Source organism: Mustela nigripes, chromosome 16, assembly GCF_022355385.1.
Source record: "Mustela nigripes isolate SB6536 chromosome 16, MUSNIG.SB6536, whole genome shotgun sequence".
In the NCBI taxonomy this organism is placed as follows: domain Eukaryota; kingdom Metazoa; phylum Chordata; class Mammalia; order Carnivora; family Mustelidae; genus Mustela; species Mustela nigripes.
Genome location: NC_081572.1, coordinates 7,800,315 through 7,825,575, shown reverse-complemented (window position 1 = coordinate 7,825,575; position 25,261 = coordinate 7,800,315). Strand labels below are relative to the sequence as shown.

The following is a 25,261-nucleotide window of genomic DNA, read 5'->3' as shown; positions in this document are numbered from 1 at the left end:
ACAATACCATGTACAAATACGTATTCAAAATGAATTAAATACTTTAACAGCCTAAACTATGAAACTAGAAGAAAATGAGTTCATCTTTATGACCTGGGGTCAAGCAATGGTTTCTTAGATCTGCCACCAAAAGCACAAACAACAAGAGAAAAAAGAGAGAGACACTGAACTTCATCAAAATGTTTAAAATCTATACTTCAGAGAACACCTTCAAGAAAGTAAAAAAAAAAAAAAAAACAAAAAAAAAACCCCCCAAAAAACCCATACATAGAACATATGCAAGTCATGTATGTGATAAATGCCTTGGATCAAATGTATCCAGAACTCTTGCCACTCAATAATAAAGTCACTTAATCCAATGTAAACACTGGGCAAAAGACAGTAACAGACATCTCCCCTAGGAAGTCATGCACATGGCCAAGAAACACTTGGAAAGATACTCAACATCTTTAACCATCAGGGAAACCCACAGGAGAACCACAGCGGCATCCCACTCCCCCCCCAGGAAGGCTGTCGTCCAGTCAGACAGCAAGTGCTGGTGAGGGTATGAGAAATCGGAACCCTGCTTTCCTGCCGGTGGGAATGGAAAGTGGTGCCGCTGCTTTTGGAAGACAGTGTGGCGGTTCCATACATGTTACACGCAGATGGGCCGTACCGGCCAGCGACTCCACACCGAGGTATCCACCCAAGAGAAGTAAAGATAGTGAAAACCCGCACACAAATGTTCCCCGCAGCACTCTTCACAATGGTCCCAAAGCAGAAGCAGCCCGAATGTCCATCAGCAAATGAATGGATAAACCAAATGTGGCACCTCCATACCCCAGAGCGTCATTCAGCCATAAAAAGAAGCAGAGTCCTAGTACATGCTATAGCATGAATTAACTTGGTAAAAGCTACAACGAGTGGAAGATGCCCCTTGCAGAGGTCTATGTGCTACGTGATTCCGTGTACATAGACATACATGCAATGTCCCGGAGGGAAGTCTACAGAGAAGAAAGCAACTTAACAGTTGCCAGAGATTGCAGGGTTGAGAAGAAACAGGGAGCGGGGAGTGATGGCTGAAGGGTACAGACCTCCTTGTTGGGGTGACGGAATGTTCTAGAATTGATTGTGGTGATGGCTGCACAACTCTGTGAATATACTAAAAACTGTACACTATAAAAATGGGTGAATTATATGCTGTGTGAATTACATCACAATAAAACGGTTACGAAAATGTTATTAGGTATATTTATAGTGGTTATAATAAACGTTAATTTCTAAGCTGTTGTCAGGCCCACTGAGAGGCATGCTTTGTCAGGTACCTTTTTTATTTTGGCTTTCCGTCGGGGAACGGGCCCCAACGGGTCACGTGGAGTTACTGAGACGCCCACACACTCTACGGCACGCCAATCATAGCGATGACACCGCAGTCACGTTCCATGACATAAACTGCTTGTGTGTTACTAACAGCAGACAGCACGGAGGACGTGAAGTCAGAACAGAGAGACATGCTCTCCCAGTGGCGAGCCAGGCCGTGGAGAAGCTTCTACTTCATCCTGCCTTTGCATGCCCCAGCCACAGATAAAGGGACACAGCCACAGCCATAAACATCCATGGCCCTGCTGCTGAGCATGTCCATAGCTCCACAGCGGAGCCCCACCCAAGACCTTGACCTTCACTTCTATGTACTTGAGGCAACCCTGTCTTTAGATGCAGAAACTGAGGCTTAGAGAAGAAAGCACGTGTGTGAATGCTGTGTTTAGGCTCCAGGGAGCAAGACCCCGTTGTGTTTATGGGGCTGCCACCCCGAAACTGGCAGGAAGGTGGGGCCCCCCTGAGGCCTGCTACATGCACTTCCTGTCACTATCCCAGGTTCAGATCTGGGGTCACCGAGCTTCCCACCTACTTGAAGAGGAGGGAACATGGCTTGATGCAGGAGGCCAACACTGAAAGGTTCGTTTGGCCAAACAACAGACAGAAAAGTCTGGAATCACAGATCTTTATACACACATACTCAAAACCACCTCCCCTGGCCTCACTGTATCCCTCACCCCTACTTTCTCTCCCCAGTTCCTTTCTGCTCCCCCTGGTGAAGGGCCAGGAGAACAGTGCAGCCACTCAGGGGCCCCAGCACCAGGAAGGTTAGGTCGAAAGCGCACACCCGAGCACTGGGGCAGGGTCAAGGGCTTGGGCCCTAGGAGCCTGTAAGGGTCTGCGCTCCTCCAGGCAGAACCCCTATCCCCTATGCCCGAGGGGGCCCAACATTAATTAGCAAATAAGAAACGCTGGGCAAAGTTCCTTAAAAAATAAAAATCAAATGTCCCTGCGATCGATCCCGCAATTTTACTTTTGGGGAGATGCACAGAAGAACTGAAATCCGGGTCTTAAAGAGATATCTGTGCTCCCACATTCGTAGCAGCCTTAATGCGACAGCCAAGAGGTGGGAGCAGGCCGGGTGTCCGTGGGCAGACGAACGGATGCCCAAAATGTGGCCTGTACTGATGGCGGAATACTGTGCAGCCTTGAAAAGGGAGCGAGTTCTGACCTGCTGCCCCACGGATGCATCCTGGCGACCTCGGGCTCTGTCACAGAGACAACAGGCCGTGTGACTCCACTCATATGAGGTGCAGACTGAGTAGTCAAGTCACAGAGACAGACAGTAGATGGCTGGGGGGCTGGGGCGGAGGGGGAGGGGGGCTTGGGAGGCTCTTGTTTCATGGGGACAGAGTTTCCATTTTGTAAGACAAAAGAATTCCGGAGAGGGATGACGGCGACGGCTGTTCAACAAGGCGACTGTACTAAGTGCTGGACTGCACACCGGAAATGGTTAGGACGGTGGATTTTTATACTATGTGCATTTTAGCACAATGAACAATTTTTAAAACAAAATGCAACACCATGATGGGCTGAGAGAGAACTCAGGGAAGAAGGAAAAAACGTTTTTTTCCCCATTTTTTTTTTCCAAAAGATTTTATTTATTTATTCGAGAGTGTGCGCGAGCACGAGCCGGCAGGGGATGGAGCAGCAGGAGAGGCCGACTCCCCACTGAGCGGGGAGCCCCAGGCGGGACTCGAACCCAGGACTCTGGGATCATGACCCAAGCTAACAGCGGACCCTTCACCGACTGAGCCATCCAGGTGTCCCCACCACCACCTTTTTCCTGCTTTTAGAACAAGGGACCCTGCATTTTCATTTTGTATAAAGTCTTGAATTTTATGTAATAATCTGCCCTCGTGGAAAATAAAGCTGGTGTTTCCTTCCTTGTCGCCCGTCTGTAATGAAATGCTCCCTTTAGGTCAGAGACTCGGGCTGGGGAAGCATAGTCCCTTTCTTGGGGGACAGCTGAAATGGGGGTCAGGGGGGCCTTAAGCTCCTCTTCCCTCCCCATTTCCCTTCTAGAGCCGCGGCTCTTACGCTGGAGCGCTGCCCAGGGGACGGTGCTCAAAGTGCCGCGTGGGGCCCCTGCCCTGAGCCCGGGTGTCTGGAGCAGGGCTGTGGAACCACGTTCTGGACGGTGTCTGGGCTGGGACTAGCCCACCGGGTCCCAAGCCAGTGTTTGAGAAGCGCTGCTCTGGAATCTGGAGAGGAGAGACGTGATAAACCCCGACTTCTGCCTCCTTGGAATGCCAAGACTTGCTCTGCCTTGCTCCCTTCAAGAAACCATTCTCAGGGGGCACCTGGGTGGCTCAGTGGGTTAAGCCTCTGCCTTCAGCTCGGGTCATGATCTCAGGGTCCTGAGATCGAACCCCACATCCAGCTCTCCGCTCTGCAGGGAGCCTGCTTCCCCCTCTCTCTCTGCCTGACTCTCGGCCTACTTGTGATCTCTCTCTCTGTCAAATAAATAAATAAAATCTTTAAAAATAAATAAATAAACAAATTAAAGAAAAAGCTATACAGACTTAAAAATCAACAACTTTAAAAAAAGAAAAGAAAAGAAACCATTCTCAGGAGGGCACTGGCTTCCTGACCAGATGTGGCCCCTCCCTCTGCTGGCTTCATTCTGTTCGCGGCTAGTGGCCTGGGGGGCGCCATGGCACTGGCCCCCTGACGAGCACCAGGGATGTTAACTCTGCTGAGATCACCTGAGACCACAGGTGGTCCAGGGGGCAGCTGGCCGAGAGTGGTCGAGGCTCTGTGGCCAACAGGCAGAAGGGGAGCTTCCCCAGGCCTCTGGGCCCACGGCAGTCCCCGAGTGCCATGCGGGGACACGGGGCATTTTGGCCTCTGGTCCCCAGCTGGCAGGTATGGGCTGACGTTAGTGAACAGGGCGGGGGGAGGCCTTTGGGCCCCCCAGATTATTTCCAGAGAGGCTGTCCCAGGTTAAATGCAAAGTTCTAAAAAATCTTCACACTCGTGGACTAAGGCACCTGTAACGTGGCCTCTCTGGCATCCCTCAGCACTTCCCAGAGCAGACTCGGGTCCTGAGCAGCCAGGCCCCAGGGGGCTCTGGATGGCCACCTCGCTGGCAGGCAGGCAGGAGGTCCCTCCTGCAGGGGGTGCAGGCCCAGCGCCGGTGGTCTGGGTGGGGCCCCCAGCCCCAGGTCTGGGCAGAATTAAAGTCCAACGGCCTATCAGATGGAAGGACACCGAGGAAAGGAAATCTTGTCTTTTAAGAACAAGCGACAGGGCTGATGACTGAAGTCCCAAAGAATTCTGTGGTTGAAACTTTTTTTTTGTTGTTTGTTTTCTGGCATAATCTGTCTCTGTTTCTGAGCCGAGCGCCGTGCTCCCTGTGACAAAGGCGTCTTTCTTACGACGGTTTAATGGCTCCAAGACAGGGGACAGCCCTGACTCTCCCATGGGCCCGTGTCTGACGGCGGCGGCTGAGCAGAGAAGAAAGCCACTGCTTTCCAGCAGTTGGTCCAAACTGAACCGAGGGAGACTTAAGGAATCCAACAAAACAGAACCATAACCTCCTCCCGAAATAAAAGCACAAGCTCCCGAGCGGGTGAGGGAAACAACACGCGTCCGGATAGAGAACACTGTGGATCGGAAGCCACGCTCCGGGTCCCGTGTCCTCCTCCGTGGGGGGAGGCGAAGAAAGCCACGTGGGGTCTGAGGATGGGGAGGGCGTGGATGGGGCGGGCGGAGACCCCATGTGGGAGTTGCCTGCGGCCGCCAGAGCTCCGTGCCGCGTACAGGGTGGCTTTAGACCACAGAGATGTATTCTCCCGGTTCAGACCTTAACACACCTTTCTGGAGGGCACCATTCGACCACGACATCTTTGCTCAAAAAACCGGGGGCTTCCATCCAAGCAGCCGACCACCTCCTCTTGTTCTAGGACCCACGGGACAGGTAACTGGCTCTATCTTCCCGCGACACAGCCCAACTGTCCATGCTTTCCAGGAGGTGGGGTGGGGAAGTGGATCGTGACATCATAGCCACCAGATGACCTCTGTCCCCTCTCTTCGGAGCTTTCTCCTCTCCCCAGTTCCTTCCCTCAGCACCTGGCTGCACGGAGACACCAGGCAAGGGGGAAGAGTTCTTACCGCAGCGACAGATGTCTGGAGAGATGCTCAGCATGACCTCTGACACAAATGTTTGCTGCAGGTGGCACTGTCTAGAAATTCTGTCCCTCACTTCAGAGAGTTTACATGCATCTCTAATCCCAACAGGCCCGGGGAAAATGATGTTCGAGGGGTGAATGACAATGGAATCACACCTCCTACAGCCAATTCAAGAGCATCTGCCCAGGGTGTAGACGCTTTTTTACAACTAAGCTGCAACTCTTTTCTGCACCACTCTGGGGGGGGGGGGGTCAGTCCTGAAGCCTATGTGGCTTCGTGACCTGCATGGTCACGGCAGGTAGGTGACTTGGGTCGGGGGACAGGGCAGTGGCTTAAGGCATGGGCTCCAGAGCCAGGCTGCCAGGGTACGAATCTGACTTGTGCCCTTCCCTGGCTGTGTGCTTCTGGCATATTCCACATCTGTAAGATGGGGAGGGCAGTTTCACAGGGGCCTCAAGGACTGGCGGATACGCAAGTTGAGGAACACAGGGTCTGCACATGGAAAGCCGTCAGTCAGTGTCAGCTTTCAAGACCACAGTTGCCAGAGGCCAAGGGCGGGGAGGTGGCTAATCACCTCCTGTATTGGCCGGATCTCAGTTAAACCCCGAGTCTCCACTTGCCATAAGCACGGCCTCACAGAAAGTTCCCAGGCTCTGCAGCCTTGTCCCATACTGGAATGGCAGTGGGGGGACTACAACAGCCAACCCTAAGAGTGTCCCAAGGGCAGACGAACTGAAATGAAGGCCACCACCCCCACCAAGCCAGGTCTCGAGCACCCTCAGCGTGTCTGCTCTGGAAAATGCTACTGCTTTCTGCCTCTCCTTACAGTGGGAGGTCAGACAGGGCAGTGACGGGCCGCTCCGACGCACCCACGTGAGTGACACGCTCTGAACAGGGAGGGAGGGGCCACACTGCCTCCTGTCTGCGGGGCAGCAGCTTCTCCCTGTCGGCCAACACAAGGGGCCATTTATGCTGTGGCCCCCGCCTCCCCCACCACTGCCTCCAGCCACCCCCACCCAAGTCCCTGGCGACAGGGCTGGACATCTTGGCACAGGGGACTGATCTCCACACAACGTGTACACTGTTTAGCCTGCGGCGGGCTTGGGGGGAGGCACGGACCCTACAAAGCTCTTTGAGAACAGCAGTGTGGTTTCTTTGTGGCTTTCCCAGGGGCAGGAGACGACACAGACCTTTCTCTGCCCCGTTCCCATTGCCACCCTGTCCGTCCTCTTGCACAGCTTGGGACAAGCAACTCGAGGCCTGGAAGCGAGTCCATGGATTGTGGGACAAGGGGGAAGCGACTCAGGCCCTTGGCAGGGGCTGTCCATTATGAAACTACCTACAGAATTCCGGGCAGGTTGTCAACCCTCACTCCCCCACAAACCATCCTGGGTGCAGAGTCGACCAGGCAGAGTCTAAACCTGGGTCCGGTGCAGAGAAAAGAAAAGGTGGCCCAGGCTGTGTTCCAGGCAAGGGTGCAGGACGGAGAAAAGCATGTGCCACACAATAAAGGCTAGGAAGTCCCAGAGCAAGGGACAGTGCGTGCGAAGACTCCGCGCTGAGACACAGCCGCAAAATCAGCCGGAGAGGGCCTAGGGGAAATCAGGGAAAGGATGCTAGGCATGGGGCCCAGGACATAGGCCAGAAGAAGCAATGTCAGGCCCAGCCACGCACACCTAGAGATGCCCACATTCCTGGCCTGGGGCCTCCAAGCCTGTGTGACCCCAGGTAGACTACAGAATCCACTTCCGAACCAATTCTCCTTCTGGGGAGGCAGGGGGCTGGGAGCGCTTGTCCTGGAACCTGGGCTGGGAGAAATGGGCTGGGCATCGGCCTGGAGTGTCTGCAATGGGCAGGCCAAAGACACTATGATCGTTACTACTACTATGACTACTGACGATGATTACTATTGTGGGAATTTGCAAATTAGGAAACTGAGGCACAGAACAAACATCAACCTGTTCAGCTGGACGGCTAGCAAGTGGCAGAGCCGGGATTCGAACCTGGGTGGTCTAGCTCCAGCTCTCAAATAGTCCACCTGTTCTCCTGGGTGCCGCACTGGCGAGGAGCGGGTGCGGCACCAGCCCCCTGCTCCCCCAGATGCCTTCTCATGGGTGTCACGGTGCCCTGCGCATGCAAGCAGCCGTCGGCAGGGGGCGCTCTACCTCCCTCCCCATGAGCAACACCTGCTTTCCTCCCAACCTTGTAAGCAGGTGCTTAAGAGTCTGCGGTTGACCGTGTGGCGGTTCCTTGCCTTCTCCCAGATCACACCCCACACCCCACATCGGGCAAACAAGCCCACATTCCGTGGGTGTATCTAGAATTACACCCTGTAATTCAGATGTGAGTTAAAAATGAGTCTTTTCCCTATGACATTATCCTGTCCTGGAGCCCCTGTTGCCACACAGTAGCAGAAGCAGAATTCGTCGATTGAAAGGAAGTTAGTGCCTTCCGGTATCAGGTTCTTCTCCGAGAGAAGTTGTCCCTTTCTGGGTAGTGCCAGGGATTCGAGAGTCAAGATCCCTGGCAAACTTCCCTCTCTCGCCCCGCCCCCTCTCCAGGATGGCTGCTGCGCCCAGGGGAAGAGGACAGGAGGAGAACGCAGAGGAAAATATTTGCAAATGCGCCACCCCGATTTAGAGAAACTGATTTTCAACACAGACGACCACACCGTAAGCTTTCCGACAGAGCTTGCTACACAACAGTGAAATAAAGCGGACGGCCAACCTCCTCTTGTTGGACTGCCCGGGGGGGCTCAAACTCACTAATCTGAATGAAAAACATAATTAGATTTCAGGTAGTACTGAACAAGGTTTTCGTGTTATATGTTGCTCTGAATTTGAATGGAGAGAGAGAGAGAGACGAAGTAAATTCCTATCTGGATGGTAGAAAGGACTTCGTTTTTTCCCAGAGTATATGAACAAATTTCTCTGGTGATACATAAGCCTTGACCAGAGAGAGCCCTCCTGAAAGAACGGACTGACAGTGAGAGTGGTGCTCGAGGCTTCCTCTCAATGTCTTTACTTTGCAAATCATGGAAGGTGGCAGTCCTGGGCCCATCTTCACCTACACAGGGGACATTTTTGTGTCCCACGAAGCCCAACAGTGCTGGGACCCCAAAGACGAGCCACCTCTCTTCATGAAATGTCCACAGAAACTGTGGTGTGGGTAGTTAAGAGTCAAGGACACGGTCAGATTCCCAGGTGCTTGCTCGCCCGAGTCCAACCCGCTTGACCCGGAGGTGCCACCGGAAGGACAGTGTCCTGAAAGGTGCACATTTCCTAGTAATTCTTGTGGGTGCTTTTCTGTCTCTGTCGCACCGTGTGTGGGGAGGGATGGGCATACGAATAGAAACACACAGAGATTCACATCAGAGAACGTCCCCACCCTTCGAAGGAAACCAGCTTTCCGAGGGAGACACGTAGCCCCTCTCTCGTGCCTACAGGAGGGGATGAGGGACGTCGCTGGCCTTCCTGGGAGGGTGCCCCAGCACAGCTGACGGTCACCTGAGCCATGACGACGTGTGCCAGGAGAGGCGAGCAGAGGAGTGAAGAGTCCCGACTTCTAGAACACTCCCAAATCCATTGGATTTTTCTTTGTCTCCTTTCTGGTGGCTCTTCCGTTAAAATGATGTTACTTATCACAGCGGTCCTGAGAAGGGCGGAAAGTCTGCCAGGCACGTGGGTGAAGCCAGACCAAGATGAAACAGCTTCTCATGGACAGTCTCAGGTGATAGGCAGGTGACCAGCAGACTTTCATTCTTCCACCTGTGCATCTCTCCATCCAGCCAGCGCCGCACATGAGGGCAGCAGGCCCCGCGATGGGCACGTTTCGCAGACAGTTGGCTGGGAAGGTCCGGATTCTCCATCTCATCAGCTGGAGAGTTCTCAGGTCTCCAGGGAACAATGACATTTGTTTGCACAGACCCGGGGACATGGAGGGCAAAGCCTGTGCGAGAACACCCTGTCCTCTGAGAGGACAACTCGGCCAGAGAAAAAGCCTGGCAGGACTAGGGGACAAAACACAGGAGCTGGAGGGGCCTTAAGGAGCGAGGCGCCTGCAGACGGTGTGGAGGCTGGTTTGAGAGCTCCCAGATGTTCCCAGGATGGGAGGGGCACTTCCAGAGGTGCACAATGACAAGGGGAAAAAATATCCCCCCAAAATCCAACACAGAACCTTGTAGGGAGTGCTCAGGCACAGCTCTACGGAGCTATGGGCTCTGCGATCAGCCGGAGGAATGGCTCTGTCTGCGTCTGGCTCGGCCCAAGGGTGTGGCAGGCTTTTAGGCTCATCCTCCTGACGTTCACAACCAGTATAATAACTTTTATAACACTGTTTTTTTTTAAGTCACTAGGAAAATAAATGTGTTACCCCTAGAACATCCTAAAGGAAACGTTAACAGATTTGGGGGTGTCCATCCACACTGCTGTTTCCCTCCAGGTACTGATGTCCCGCGAACAGGGGCTTCCTACCCTTTCCCTGTCGTTCCGCATCTCCCCCTCCTCTCTGGGGGGTGGCTTGGCGGGGGTGGGGGGAGCCACTGAAAAACTGTGTTGCTAAGCAGACGCTGGAAAGTAAGACCACTGGAAAGAGCCCTCCTTGCTGAACCATCAGCTGGAATATAAAGACGTCATGAAAACTATCAACTTGTATCTATGTAGTACACAGTTTCAGCTTTCGTAGGTATGACCTCTGCGGAAGATGCTCAGGGCTTCACACATCGGCGGGTCTCCGGTTCCGTCCCCTCCCTCCATCCCTCCCTCAGGGCTCGTTCATCACGTGGCCGCAACGTCCAGCCACCGCACGGGGGCGCTGTGCACCACCTGCTTGCTGCCTGCCTCTTGCAAATTCCCGGGGCTCTCCAGTATTCAGGGTACAGCGCTCAGTGCCGGGTGAGGCAGGAAGGAACATTTCTGAGACAGCGCTGCCAGTCGGTAACTCTAGAATTCCAGGCAAGGCAGCTTGATGGGTTCAAGAGAAGAACTTGCTGGCAGAAAATAAAACTGAGCGCACGATCTGCTGTTGCAAATACAGAACAGCACAAAAGTTCATTCCCAGTTCTGCTGGAGTGATAAGTTGGGGGGGGGAGGGGTGGTATGTGGCACTGGGAAGGGGAGAGGGTGTGGGCCACTCTGTGGCGGTTGGGTCAAGGTGTGGAAGTACCTCCTCTTCCAGGCACCTTTCTGTCCCTGTACCGGGGTTCCGCTTTTTCAGGCTGAAGTCCACTCTCCAGAGGGACTGGGCTGTGCTCTGGCTTCCCCTTGCAGGGAATGGTGAGACCCAATTCCACGGGTGAGTGGGGAGATCCAGACCAGCCGCCTGAGGAAGGGAGAGTCTCCTCAGAACTTTCTGGAAGTCTGGGAGCTGGTCCTGCCACAGGGAGGTCTAGGGGCCATGTAAGAGTGGCTGGACCTGTGGAGCTGGTTAACGGCAGATGTTGAGTGAACTACGATGGAGAAGTTTACACTTTAGATCTCCAAGATCTGCAAGATGGAGAAGTTTACACTTTAGATCTCCAAGATTTCCAAGATCCTCTCCCCACCATTACAGGACGCCTGCTCCTGACCTTCTCTCCCTTAACTTGCAAACCCGTTTTCAAGAATTTACTGGAACCAAAGTAGGGAGACTAGTTGGACAGAAAGAAAAACATACATAATAGATAACTTCTATACATGCACATACTCATCAACTGGGGACCGTCGACTAATGACGAGGAAAACGTGTCTCCTGCCATTTTTGTTCCTAAACAAATGGCTGCTTACTTGACCAATGACCGCTGTCTTAAGTGATCACAAATATACCAACATATGTAGTGGTTTTTAAGACGGGGAAAGCACCTGACTTACAACCTGCTCCTTGATCTGGTAGGCAAACATACACTTTAAGTTTTACTTTGATGTCCTCACCACCCCCTGTAACTTAATGACCTCATAGTTGGTTGGAGCACAGGCCAATGGACCTGGAAGCATCTGGGCGTGGGTTAGCACTAGCCGGCCCAGGCGCGCCCTGGGGATGTGGCTTCTGGATCATCTGGGGATCCACAGCCAGCCAGCCTCCTCGGCTCCACACAGCCTGCTGTACCTGCCGGCCGGGGGTGCTCGAGGACGACAGACACCTCCCACGGAGTGTGCTCAAAGCGTAAAGAACAGTTGCTATGAAAGCGAACCGCGCTCTCCCCGCCGGTTCGAATTACACCTGCCACGGAGTCAAGGGAGAGCGGAGGGCACGTTTCCTCTCCAGGGAACACGTTCTTGGGAGGTCATGCCACTTCAGAAAGGAAAACTGTTTAAGCAGCAAACTCCCCAAGGACACGCGGTCTGAAGAATTTCTGTGGTGAAACCAGAAGAAATTGTTACGGGAGCAGATCAGAAAGAAGAACGCCGTGTTTCCCCGAAACCACGGGCTGCCCCTTGACGCCTAAGATTCTTCACAATTCAGGGGGACACTGCATGCGGGATGGAGAGCGTGGGGTGAGCTGTGGGGTGGCAACGGTAGATGGAGGGAGCTCCGGAGGGCCCTGGGAGGGCGCCGTGAAGGTGAAGTGACAGCGTCAGAACACTAGGTGGCAGGAGGCGCACACAAGTCACGCACCCGCGTCCTACCGGGGTCCAGGGAGGAACGGAAGACTGAAGCCGGCACCGGCTGGGGAGTATTTACTCTGCACCTTTCTCTTCTCTCCTGGTGGCTGTGGAGCCAGGCAGGCGAGGAGAGACCCTCCGCTGTCAGGCGCATCATACACATAGCCCAAGAAAGAGGCCGCACAAAAGGCAGTGGGTGTCCAAGCCTTAGATGATGGATCTGAACTAAAATCACGGTCTTTCACTAGATGAAAGGCTGCCTGCGAAGAGCCAGATGATAAATATTCTCAGCCTTCAGCCTCGAGATTCTGTGGCAATGACCCAAGTCACCCATCACAGCACAGACGGAGCGACAGACGACAGGTGAGACCAGCAGGTGCCGGCTGTATTCTAAGAAAATGCCACTTCCAGCCCCGGGTGTTGGGCTGGCCCGGGCCCACGGGCTGCAGGGTGCTTGACCCCCTGCACAAAATGAACAGCCGTGAGCTTGACCCATTCACACCAGGGACACGTTCCCAAGTCCGTGCAAATGCGTACTGTCCCCCTCTGGGCCCTACCACAGCACATTACCTACGTCTCCCTGTTGCCCGAAACTGAATTCTCCCTTCTCCCTTCCGCACCACAAAATCAGCCAACAGCCCCCCTCGGGCGGTTCCGCATCGAGAACCTCCTTCATTCCCACGCTGTCACCGTATCCCTTATTCTCCTGGGAGCTACGAAGGCGCACAGCTGCCAGTGGTCAGTACCTGTCTGTCCGGGGGCTGAATTCTTCACACTGGTCCGTCTCCCTCCTCCCCCCAAACTATCCCATCAGAGCCAGATCGCTGTTCAAATCACCTCTTGGGTTTTGTCATGTTCCTGCGTCAGAACCCAGCCTCACTGCCAACCTCTCGCTCAATGATGGATCTCCTCAGCTTACCTTCTAGAAAGTACCATGTGAACTCCATCCTCCCCTGGCCCTAAAAACACCCTGGGGACCGACCCGGGCACCCGTTGATGGCATTCCCTGCCTCTGTCGTCTCTGCTTCTTCCGGCGGCCCGTCCCCACAGTCCCGAGGAAGCACCCCACGTTTCACGAAGGGCCCCTGACGCGGGGGAAGGGACATGCGCTGGGTTTGGATTCCCGTCCCTCACCCCCAGAGCTCACGTCCGCTCATCTTAACGGCGCCTCCAGGGTTCGCTGCCCGCTAACCAACTGTTTGGGCTCTTTTCTGTGATTTGCAGTAATGTCACACCGAGGTCACAGCCTGTGGTCCGAGCGGTGTTGATCTGGGGGCGCTCTGACCTTCTCGGCGGCACACAGCGCTCTCCTCAATTTTGGGATACACGTGCCTGTGTGTGCTTCAACACGATGGAGATTTTCTAATCGCCAGGTCGGGGCCCCACTTCTGTCCGTGGCGTACCCAGTGCTCACTTTTCATGTCTTCTCAGCACCGAGAGGGGAACCGTAAGCCCTCACCAGGACGGCGGTTTTGCCTCCCCGCACCCCGCCCCAGGGTTCTTAGCCGATTGGAGACTTAACGAGGCCAGGTGCGTGCAGACACAGGGGGTCCTAGCACCCTGGGGCGCCGTTTCTCTCCTTGGGAACCACTGACCTTATTCTTTATGCGGTTTCTGCCTCCAGGTCTGTTTTGTCTGACTCTAAAACCGCCACACGTGTGGGTCAGCGTGCACCTTGCATCTTCTCTCCTGCCTTTATTTCCAGCCTTCCCGGGGCCTGCATTAGGCAAGCCGCCTCTGCACCGCACGGAGCTGGAATTTTATCAAGCAAAACCTGTCTCTTTCACGCGACGTGCTTAATCATCTGATGACTTAGCTCGTGCGCCCACCCTCTGGCATTATTTGCCTGTCGCTTTCTTTCTCCTTCTCCCTCGCTCCCTTTCGTCCGCCCGCTGGTCCCTATCCTCCCCTGGAGATTCAACTGAACCGTGAGCCAAGGGCCGAGAAAGTTCACAAGCCCGGCCTGGGGGCTGCTGTGCGTTTCCCCCCACCCAGGAGTAAGATCACGGGCATCTGGGAAGGAGGAACCCAAAGGACCAACTAGATGCTGATCTCTGGGTGGGGGAAACCGGGCTAAAGGGTGGGGTCTGCTTGAGGGACAACCTCTGGGCGGAAGGGCCCAATGTCTATGCCCCACAGGCCGTGGCTGGGGGTGGGTGCAGTGCGGGGGTGGGATCACACCCCAGCAGCTCATTCAGCGGGGGGCTTGGGAGGCTGACCATCCCGGGGCCTCAGCCCCTGCTCATCCCAGTGGGAGGGTCCTGTTGCGGGGCTTACGTAACTCCGGGACAGCCTGCTCAAAGGGAAGAGAGGAGCCCGGTTGGAAGGGTTTTTGCTCTACTTTCTTCAAAAATACTTATCAAGATGAACAGAGAGTATAGGTGAGAGAAGAGAGGGCCATCCAAGTTGATATCTTGATGTGCCCGGGGGACACGGTGCCCCTGGACTGAAAGCCAGGGCCAGGGGTGGAGGGTGAGTGTGGGGGAAACAGGGCTGTCACCTGTGGGCCATAGACTTATCACAATATGTGCAGTGCCTGTGCCCTGGGAGGACCTGGCCTGCGGATGCTCCCAGGGCCAGTGCCTCGGGGCTGCTCTGACCCCCTGGCCCCGGCTCCCACGGACTCTCAAGTTTCTCGTGGTCTAAGCAAAGCCAAATCCACACACCGGTCCGGCCCTCTCCCACTGCCCGAGAAGAGCAGTCTGCCAGGCATTGTGAGTCACCATTCGCCCGACGTGGGTGACATTGCTCACATCATGCAGTCCTCCCCCGCCCCCTGCATCGACCTCTCGTTTGGTTTTCACAACAGACATCACGGTAACAGATGATGCTGGAGTGACTTGCGAGCCTGACAGGCGGGAATGAGAAGCTGAGAACAAGGAAAATTTCGACTTGGAACATGCCAGCCCACACTCACGTCTGCGGCTTCAAGGAGCACACATGTCCCCTAACACGCAGCATTAGAATTTGAAGATGGGCAGAGATGACACCTAACACACAGGGACCCCGCGTCGGTTGAGGGAACAGCTGGACGGAGGTGATGGGGCAGAAAGAGGCCTCACGTGGGTCTGGCTGCCCGGGAAGCGCGCGAAAGGGGCTCTGGGGGAAGTGAGTTCCTGACAAGCACGGGGGACAGTCGATCACCTGAGGAGGTGGGGCCATTGCCTTGGGGTGGGGCAGGGGGTGTCGATGTTGAGATTGCAGTGAAATGAGCTAGATGTGGGGGTTTGAAACCAGCAGCCCCTGTGCCACCTCTGTAACAGGAGTTCCGTTTTTAAAATAATTGTGCCTTTCGAGAGTTCCCGCACTGCCTAGCTGAGGCTCGCCTCCGTCCTCACCATTCCCAGCTGTCTCCACCCGATGACTGTGTGCACGCATTTTTGCGCCCCTCGGTCTCTTGAAGGCACCTGACTTGGCCAGCCTTGGACGGAAGGCTCCCCCCGACTCTCCTCCAGCCCGAAGGTTGTAGTATTTATGGTTCTGTGGATGCAGGGGGACCATGTAGAATCCACCTCTGTGATGGCTGAAGGATAAGTCCCTTAGGGGGTCCCAAGGCTGTAGCATCATCTAAGCCCCATGTAATGCCAGGGAGGTAGCAGGGGAGTAGAACTTACAAGGTGTGGTGACCGTCTATGGAAATGAGGCGTCAGAGACAGCAGTGAATTTGGTTAGGTCTGTGGCGGGGCAAGGCGGGGCCGGGGAAGCGTGCTGTGCGGGAGCGCAGATGGAGGCAATGCGCTGAGCACCGGGATCCCGAGAAACATCGAAGCGGACCTGTCTGCAAGGCAGCTGGACCCGGAGACGAAGCTCCGGAGAACAATCTAGGCTGAAGACCGGTGTGGGCATCACCAGCAAACAGATGGGAAATAAAGTCTTGGGAATGGAGGAGCCTCCCCGAGTGGGGAAGAAAGTGGGGAGAAAGGGTGCCCCAGTGATGGCTCCTGGGCAACACAGACATCTGAGAAGAGGCCACGGGATGGAAGCCCTCAGGAGAATCTGCAGAGGAACCGACGAGCAAGGGGGAGCCTGGGGGGTACCAGTGCAGTGTCCGGAGAGAGAAAGGGGGTGAGCTTCGAAAGGAGGGAGCAGCAGACAGCACCGGAGCTGGCTTTGTTTTTTGTGTGTGGGGGGTTTTTTTTGGTGTTTAGTCTTTACACACTTAAAGAATTTGGGGGATGCAGGTGATTATACGTGCGTGGGTGTTTTCAAAGTGGTTGCCCGTCAGATAGCTCCTCTCACATACGGCGTGCGCCTGCTCTTTGACGGAGCTCCTCTCTCAGGGAAGCCTACCTGACCTCGCCCCCACTTCCATCCGTGGGGCTCGGGGTGCCCATCCAGGTAAGACGCACTTCAGAGCACCCCGTGCCCTTGGGCGGCGGGTGCTAGCTCACCTGGCACTCTCGAAGGTGGCAGATGCTGTCTTCCCTATGGCCCCAAATCCAACGCCGACAGCGAGACCCTCTGAAACAGACATTAAAAAAAAAAAAACACAAAAAACCATGAAGGGTTAGGAGCAACTTTCGAATGAGGCTCATTGCCCTCACTGTGTCAAGTGCGACCGCTTGAGGCTATCCGAACAGAAAATCCGTACAACCGGAGTTTCCGCTGGGGGTTGGCCGGCGACGGTCTGCGGGTCAAACCAAGCCCGCTGCCTATTTCTGTTCTTAGCCAGCTAAGAACAATATTCACATTTTTAAATAATTGGGGAAAAAAATCAAGGAAAGAATAGTATTTCATGACACATGAAAATTACATAATTTTAGTGCTCTCAAATAAAGCTTCGTTGGCACAATGCCATGCCTGTCGGTGGACAAGTTGTCTGTGGCTGGTTTTGCACGTCATCAGCAGAGAAGAGTAGCTGTGACAGAGACCGTATGGCCCAAAGACCTAAAATGTTTACTGTCCGGCCCTTTGCAGAAAGAGCTTGATTACTGACTCCTGAGCTAAACACAGAGGGATTTATTTTCTCAACAAACACGATACCCAAGGCTGATGGGGTAGCCCAGTGATGTCTTCCCAGACGTCTGAGGAGCCATCTTGAAATGGTAGACAGTCCTAGTCTATCTCCTCTGAGACGGTGTGGCTATCATCTAGCTTAAGCTTGGGGAAAGACAAGATGATTCCCGAAGCCTTTCCAGAAGGACAAGCGAGCCTTCCAAGCTTACCAACACCCTGACCCTGATCACATGTGGAGGACAATGCTGGTCTATAAGAACCTGATGCAGAGGGACACGTTATGGAAAAATGGAACTGGCCTGGGATCAGAGGGATAGTCCCATGAGGTTAAAACACTTCCTGATATCTGTGGGAGAGTTTAGAGGCCTGTCTGAATCAAGGCCGGAAAGGGGACTACCAATATTGGTCAGAGTCAAGAAATAAGGGGTTTGGGGGCCAGGAGGAACTTCTGTGTTGTAACGAGGGAAGAGGGGGAAATCAACCAAGTGAGAAGGGCTTGTCTTCTTTTAGGATTCACTGCCTCTTTGAAAGGCCTCTCTTTGTCCTGTTTTGTTTCATTGGGGGCACACTGGGCTTGCGATGGTGACTCTAGGAGGCACGCGGATACAAAGGACTCCTCAGACTGGTCCCATGTTAAGGCCTAAGAGCTCGCCTATAACCCAGTCTGGGTCACCAAGAAACTGCAGTGGGGTATGGCGTTCACAGACCCTGCTAAGGCAGAAAGCGCTCTTTTTGCCTCATTTTCCCCTCTGTGCTTCAGTCTTCTGGGCGGGGGGGGGGGGGGGGCTTCCTGGAGGCTATAGCCACTGGAGGTTGCTCACTGAGAATTTGGGATTCTGATACACCGTATTTTGATGCTTCCCATATTTCTGATAATGACCAATGACGACATACAGAATCCTAGGACTTCAGAGGGGAGGAAACCCCATGGATCATGTGGCATGACTCTTGGGCCGCTATCAGACTCAGACTTCAAGGGTCTGGGGGAGTGTGTTTCTGAAACCAGACAGCACCCTTCCAGCACGCACGGCACGCAGCGTAGTCAACCGCCGACAAGCCCCCGAGACAGGGCCTCTAATGAGCTCCGGGGCTGAGACGGCCAGCCAAGCCAACACTGCCAGACGTTTCAAAATTGAGCTTTTAAAAATGGATTTATGTTTGTTTAATTTTTAAGGCTCCTAATGTAAATTTTTCACAAAGGCCGAGCTTCCATTTAGCATGTCTTTCCCCTGAGATGAATCTGATTCTATATTAAGCTTTGTATTCAAGACCTTAGTGTCACTGTGGTCTTTCTTTTGAGAAATGGGAGGGCCGGTGGCCACTTGCAGCCAGACGCTGGGCTAGACATATGGAGGAAAGGTGGGACTCATCCCCTCTGCTTCCCCAGTGGAGAGGAAAGGTGAGGGGGAGCTGGTCTGAGAGACCAGGCGGGCTCTGATTCTGAGGTCCAAGCTCTTCCTTTTCCCTGGCTGTGCGTTCTTTTCTATCTCTTTCAGAAATGTCCTCTGAGGGTGCAGAGGAAACCACAACTCCAGGGAGGGACTTGGATGCACGTTCACCATCTCCAGATTTGCCTGATGTACCCGACAAGCTTGCAGGGGCTGGGTAGTGGGGAGAGAGGGATTTCAGGCTGGGCTAGGAGGCTATGTCTGGGGGTTCCAGGCATCCTTTTCAGCAGGATGGAGGGGCGCCTGGGTGGCTCAGTGGGTTAAAGCCTCTGCCTTTGGCTCAGGTCGTGATCAAGGTCCTGGGATTGAGCCCCGCATCGGGTTCTTTGCTCAGCAGGGAGCCTGCTTCCTCCTCTCTCTCTGCCTGCCTCTCTGCCTACTTGTGATCTGTCTGTCAAATAAATAAATAAAATCTTAAAAAAAAAAAAAAAGGATGGAGGAAGCCCTTTTTTACGCATCTTCTGAGTCTCAGAAAGCTGGAGGACCTCGATTTGCCTCCATCTGGCCAGTCTCCTACCATCAGCAAGTCCACGGTTTACAGACCTGCTGTTCTCAACTCTGTTTCGTGCCAACACAGCCGAGACCTCAACCCACTCTCAGAGGTAACTGTGGGTCTCCGAGGCAGAGAGCTTCACCAGGGACCCCTGCTCCTCTCCCCCCCTTCCAGGTGTCAAAAACTAGGGAGGGCCTAAGGGGTGTTTTACGACACCAGAGGGGCATATCCCTCCCTTCCTTTGAAAAAAATTTCCTTTTCTAAACTATAAACAACAGTTGGCCTACTCTTTTGTTAAAGATGTTGCTCTAATTAGTCATTTTAAGTAAATGATGGTGCAGACCAGAGGCATGGGACCTATATTAATTAGCAAACTAAGGCCTTCCTGTTATTTGGAGAAAGTCCCAGCACTCTGACGAACATAAATGCCCTCAGTAGCTCTGGCAGGTTGGGCAGGGGAGTACCCCGTTAAGGCAGGAGAAAAAGCAGCCACTCCCAGGGACAGGAGCCTCGAGAAGCAGAGCCAACCCTTGAATCTCAGGCCCCCACTTCTCCCCCGCCCCCACCCTGCAGACCTGTGCTCGCAGCTTTCTCCCAGGGGCGGGTGGCGGGAGCTGGCTTCTGAATCCGTGCCCCAAAGAGGTCTGGCGCAAAATGAATGCACAGTCGCTCTGCCCCCACCCTGCTGCGAAGAACTGCAAAATGAGCCCCTCCCTCCTCTTGGCTCTGCCCTGGGCTGGGGGGAGGGGAGGACACATTCTCCCAGCCCCCAAAGCGCAAGCTGCCATGGGAGGAGAGGGGGCCAAAGCCCTCCCTCCCCCCAACCCCACCCCCAACCTCCGCCAGGGGAAGGAGAGGCAATGGGCAAAGGGAACACAGTGGCTGCCCTGTCTGAATGTAGGATAACACCGCGGAGAGAAACCAACGAAAGACCAAGACAAATTACCCGCACGGAAGGAACATAAATAAGAGAATTAAGGCAGATACTTGAGATCCACAGATGGTAGAAAGAACCCGCTGGGTGGAAAAGGAGCAGAGGAAAAAAGCGCCGACTGGAGCTCACACCCCAGGTGTCCCCCAAAAGTGCAAATTAGGAAGGTAATTAAGACAAGAAACCAAAGTGACTGGAATATTATCAGGAAGCCACTGGCTCTCTTCGCACCTCCTGCTATTAACTCGGTGCAAAGAGATCAGATAAACGCCAGCCCTGTAGTGGGGGTCTGGATGCAGAGCGGGGAACAGGCTCTGGGGCCCGGCCCACCCACTCCTCTCTTCTGCCGGAAGGAGGGGTGTGTGGAAGGGCCTGGGGTGGGTGGGCGGGGAGGGTGTAGGGGACGGAGGCGGGGCGCGGGTGCCCATCTCTCCAGCTGCCCGCCCTTCCGAATCTCCATCCGTCCTTGTCACCCACTGGGGAAGAGAACAAAGGAGTTACGACTCAGGTCCTGGTAGACGGTTCAAGGTTCCTAGAAAAATGCCTCACTGTTGACCTTGCGTCAGAGGAGGCTGGTCTGGGTGTTGCCCAATGCCAAGGGCCGTCCCTGGCCTCTGGCCACTAGATGCTGGCAACTCCCGCGAGGGGTGCTAATCAAAATGTCTCCAGGCACGGCCACATGTCCCCTGGGGAAAAACCGTACCCTGTTGAGAACCACCGGCCTCAGACCAAGAGCTACTCTTCATCCGTTTTAAACTATTCTAGAACATTCTAAGAGTTTAAGTAGGTGGTAGGAAAGTGAACAGTTAAAAATGAGTGTCTTGGTCCATTGGGGCTGCCATCACGAAATGCCATGAACGGGATGGCAGATAAGTCACACGGATCCATTTCTGGATCCATTTCTCACAGTTCTGGAGGCTGGGAAGCCCAAGACCAGGATGCTGGCAGACGCGATCTCTGGTGAGAACCTGCTTCCTGGTTCAGAGACATGTCCTCACGTGGTCAAAGGGACAGGGACCCTTCATGAATCTCTGCAGTAAGACACTGATCCCTGAGCTCCACTCTTGCGACCTAAGCATCTCCTGATACCATCACATCGGGGTGCAGGATTTCCACGTATGAATTTGGGGAGGACACAAACATTCAGACCACAGCAACCAGTATTTTCTTTTTCCATCAAGGGCTCACCATTTCTTCACTTTCAAAGTCACGGCTGGTGTCGGGGGTGGGATGATGGGGGAGTTCGCAGGTCTTCTGCAGCAGACCTTGCCAGCCTCCGAAACGGTGACATCTGTGACATTTCAGTGCTGCCTGAAGGTCACGGCTATCAGGTCTCACGGGGGATGGGAGGGAACGCCAGGACAGGAGTGCAGAGAAATGCGGTATCTGGTTCAGTAGGGCTGTTGTGGGGACACGCTTCCTCTCCCTGCCTGGTTACGCTCCTCCGCACGTGCACACAGCGGTCATGTGGTCTCAGCAGAGAGATGCTTCTGAAATACAATCCGGGTGTCCAGGGGCACCCAGGGCAGGGCTGAAGATTACGGGGGTCTCACGTCCCTGGTCTGGGCTCTGCGACTGTCTCCCGGCAACTCCTGATCACAGGCCTCTGGGGTGGCTATTGCTGGGCTCGCCGCGAGCTGAAACCTTGTCTGTTCACGTCTGCGCTGCTGGGAAGCCTCAGTTCTCCCTCCGGCATCCATGCTGTTCCCTCCCTGCATCTCAGGATGGCCCTGCGGGGGCCACGGGATCTCTGGGGTACGTGCCACTCAGTGCTCTGGTGGGGTCTCTGGCAGATGTGCTCGTGCTATCAGTTCTAGACAGCACAGGCAAAAGCTGTCAGAGAAGGTCAGCACAGAGACAAGCAGGAAATAAGGGGGAGGTTAGGACGTTTTCTCCTGGACTTACAAAGTATGAAAAGTACGACAGCAGCTCCCATCCCGCGAGGGCTCAGTATTATTAAACAAGGCCACAGGGGCACCTGGCGGGCTCAGTCCGTAGAGTAGGTGACTCTTATGTGCAGGGTTGTGAGTTCGAGCCCCATGTCAGGTATAGGGATTACTTAGAAATAAAATCTTAAAAAACCAACCAACCAACCAACCAACCAACCAACAACATACCCACCACCGATCCCAAAGGCGGAGAAATGATATGAAATAGGATGGCTTCCTTGCTCTCATCTCCACTGAGGACAGAACGAGAGGAGATGACTCTCCAGTTGCTGCCAGAGGCAGGGAGAAATTACCTTGAGGAAGGAGGGCTTTGAAATGTCTGACCACAGGGACATTGTCATTCCCTAAGAGAAGAGGGGTGACTGCAGCAGCTGAGCAGTTCCCCAGGCTGGGATGTCTGTGGATGCCGAGAGTAGGCTGGGCTAAAAGGAATAGTGAGGTTGGCATTGTCAAGGTGACCCTTCTGGCCAGATGACACACAACTTTAAGTATGGGCTCAGTCCTGGGAGCGAGGTCGAGCAGCCACATACCACATTCCCAGGTCCTCGTGGGCTACTTACTGAAAAACAGAGAGGGGGCGCCTGGGTGGCATCGTTGGTTAAGCATCCGATTCTTGGTTTCAGCTCAGGTTATGATCTCAGGGTGCTGGGATCGAGCCCTGCGTCAGGCTCCATGTTTAGTGGGGAATCTGCTGGACAATTCTCTCCCTCTGCCCCTCCCCTGCTTATGTGCTTGCTCACTCTCTCTCAAAAGTAAGTAAATTTTTTTTTAAAAAGATAGAGATATAACCATCTGGAACATCCGTGGTTGGAGGGGCCCATGTGGGCAATGGGGCCGTGAGGAAGGGGGTGTGCCTACTCCCAGTGGCAGCGCGAGCCTCCAGGGCTGCTGGGCGAGCTCAGTGCTGATTCCTCCCTGCTCTTGCCCATCTGGGCACCGTCGCTGGGCCCGGAGAGGGCCAGTGTCCATCACACTCCAGGGGGGTTTCCTGGCCGTAAGGGCTTGCTTCTGGCTGTCGGGAGGGTTGACCCATCTGGCCTAGACACACCTGCTGTCTGTATTTCTACTCTGAACCCTCAGCTTGGCTGAGCCTTCTGGGGAGACTGGCCCACAATAGGCTGATTCCCCCACTTGGCCCGTCCTTGGCCGCACACAGAGTTCCAGCAGAAAGGGAAACCAGGAAGGTGGGATTTCTGATCGTGTTACATGTTCACGTAACAGGATGTTGGTACAACCAGCCACGTACTGCCACAGAATCCCCATGGAGCCTGGCAACCGCCCTGCGAAGGAGAGAAACGATCTCCTTAGGGTCGTTTTTCTGAAAAAGTAGTTCGACTCACTTTCTAATACGGATGACTAGCCGAGCTATTTGTATTGGGTAAAGTCAAGTGCTGGGAAAGATGAGAAACACAGGTATTCCAGAAGAGTCCAATTTAACTCACCTTCCTATAGACGTCCATAGTCGTACCTTAAGAGTTTACTAAGAGATCTTGATAACTGAAGAACTCCAACACGGGTCTCCCTCTAATTATAACAAGCACTCCGTAATTAATGTTTGCAAGTGTGCTTTTTAGCATATTCTACTGTCTCCAATGAAAGACTCAAAGAAACTGCTTTCCTGAGACCCTGCCCCTCCCCACCCCAGGAGACGGCAGAGAAGGAGGCCTCTCATTGGCAGGAACGAGGAGCGATGATACAGCCACATCTTTAAATAGCAAGTGAAGGCACTTTGTTTAATACCCATGTCCAAGAGTCAATTTCAATTTGCTTCAGTTTTCAGCAGACAAAGATCAGATCCCCGTGTTCCCATGGAGGAAAAGGGAGGGAATGTCTCTGCTGGTACAGATAATGCTGAGCTCTTCCAACCCCCAAGCCCTGCGTCATGCCCAGACGCAGGCCTCTAGCCAGGTCCCCTCACCCTGCACCCCTGCGGCCACAGTGGGCAGTGCCCTCTAGCTAGAGGATTAACCTGCAGGCCCAGGGCCAGACCAGGTGTGTGGCAGAGGGTCAGACCAGGTGCGGTAGAAAGGCCAGGCCAGGTGCTGTAGAGGGGCCGGGCCAGGTGCAGTAGAGGGGCCGGGCCAGGTGTGGTAGTGGGGCCAGGCCAGGTGCAGTAGAGGAGCCAGGCCAGGTGTGGTAGTGGGGCCAGGCCAGGTGCAGTAGAGGGGCCAGGCCAGGTGCAGTAGAGAGGCCAGAGAGCATGGTGTTCTCTGCTCTCTGAACCTCTGCCCAGTCACCTGGTCTCTGAGCTTCCTCTCCCACTTCCAAAGCTCAGGCATGTAGGGAAGCATCTGGTTGTTCAGATCTGACCAATTCACACTACTTAAGTGCACAAGGTTCTGTTCTGTAATTTCCCAACAACTCCTTGTGGGGCTTCAGGAAGCACCGAGAACCTAACAAGCTCCACAACCAGGACGAAGCAGGACGGACACCAGGCAGCCCAGGCGTGGCCGGCGTCGAATGATTTCCCGGCACAAGCATACCTGCGATGGATGGGCTCATCTGAAGCCAGGGGTGCAGTTCCACTACATGCTGCCTGACCCCAGGCACCGAGGAGGCCCCCAGCACCGCGCTGGAGTCTGAAGGCTCCCCCTCCCCAACTCCCAGTCAGGGAAAATGACGCTGAGGTGGGACAGAGTTACGGGACAGAGGCGGGAAGCATGGACACAGCCATCCCAGGGCACCATCCCTGTCTCAGAGTTTCACAAACTGCTGGAAGGAAGTCACAGCAAGAACTGAGCCCGAGAACCGGCCCCCGGAAGCGTGCGCTGCGGACAGCACACACACACGGACACACAGCTAACAGCCCAGCGTCTCAAGGGCTTCTCCCCACAAAGACTGGGGACTCCTGGGATCAGGAGAAGCCAGGGGATCAGCACGCCCGGGGCGCTGCTCCTGATTCCATAGGAATGACCCTGCCCAGAGGACCTCGCGGCCCTAGGGAGGCAGGAGGTAGCTGACCCCCGCTGCCCTCCCCGTGTTCCTCAAGAAGGGTCCCATCCCCGGAGGGCAGAGCTGCCTTGCCAAAGGAACAGGCAGCCTGGGGCCCGCCTGCCTGCAGGGGTGGGTGCACCCATAGGCCATGTGTGGGGTATGGCAAGCTCTTGGACATGCTTGAATGCAGGACCCTCGGAGGTAGGAGGTGGGGCTGACTCCTGGTTTGCAACTCACGTGGACTGGAGGCTGACAGAAATGGGGGAGGGAAGAAGCACTTTAACCCCCCTGAAGGACTTACAAGTGAAATTAGGGTCTGGCAGCTCTTTGGGGATGATGGATGACCTAAGGCACGGGTTCATGTATCCGACTCCCACCCAAGTATTTCTAACAGCCAGGCAGGGGGTCACGTCTCAGACCACACAGCTGTGTTCTGCTCCGCCAACGGCAGGGAGTGTAAAACAATGCCTGTATGAAGGCAG

At 54.4% G+C, this 25,261-nt stretch overlaps 1 protein-coding gene across 4 annotated transcripts in view; it reads right to left on the bottom strand.

The window, feature by feature from the left end:
* The window catches only part of SLC39A11 (solute carrier family 39 member 11), a 321,667-nt gene that overhangs the window by 44,937 nt on the left and 251,469 nt on the right, over positions 1-25,261 (bottom strand). For all 4 annotated transcript variants that reach the window (XM_059380746.1, XM_059380747.1, XM_059380745.1 and 1 more), the window contains one exon: positions 16,460-16,529. In XM_059380746.1, coding sequence (XP_059236729.1) covers positions 16,460-16,529 — 70 coding nt within the window. The remainder of the gene's footprint in view (positions 1-16,459; positions 16,530-25,261) is intronic.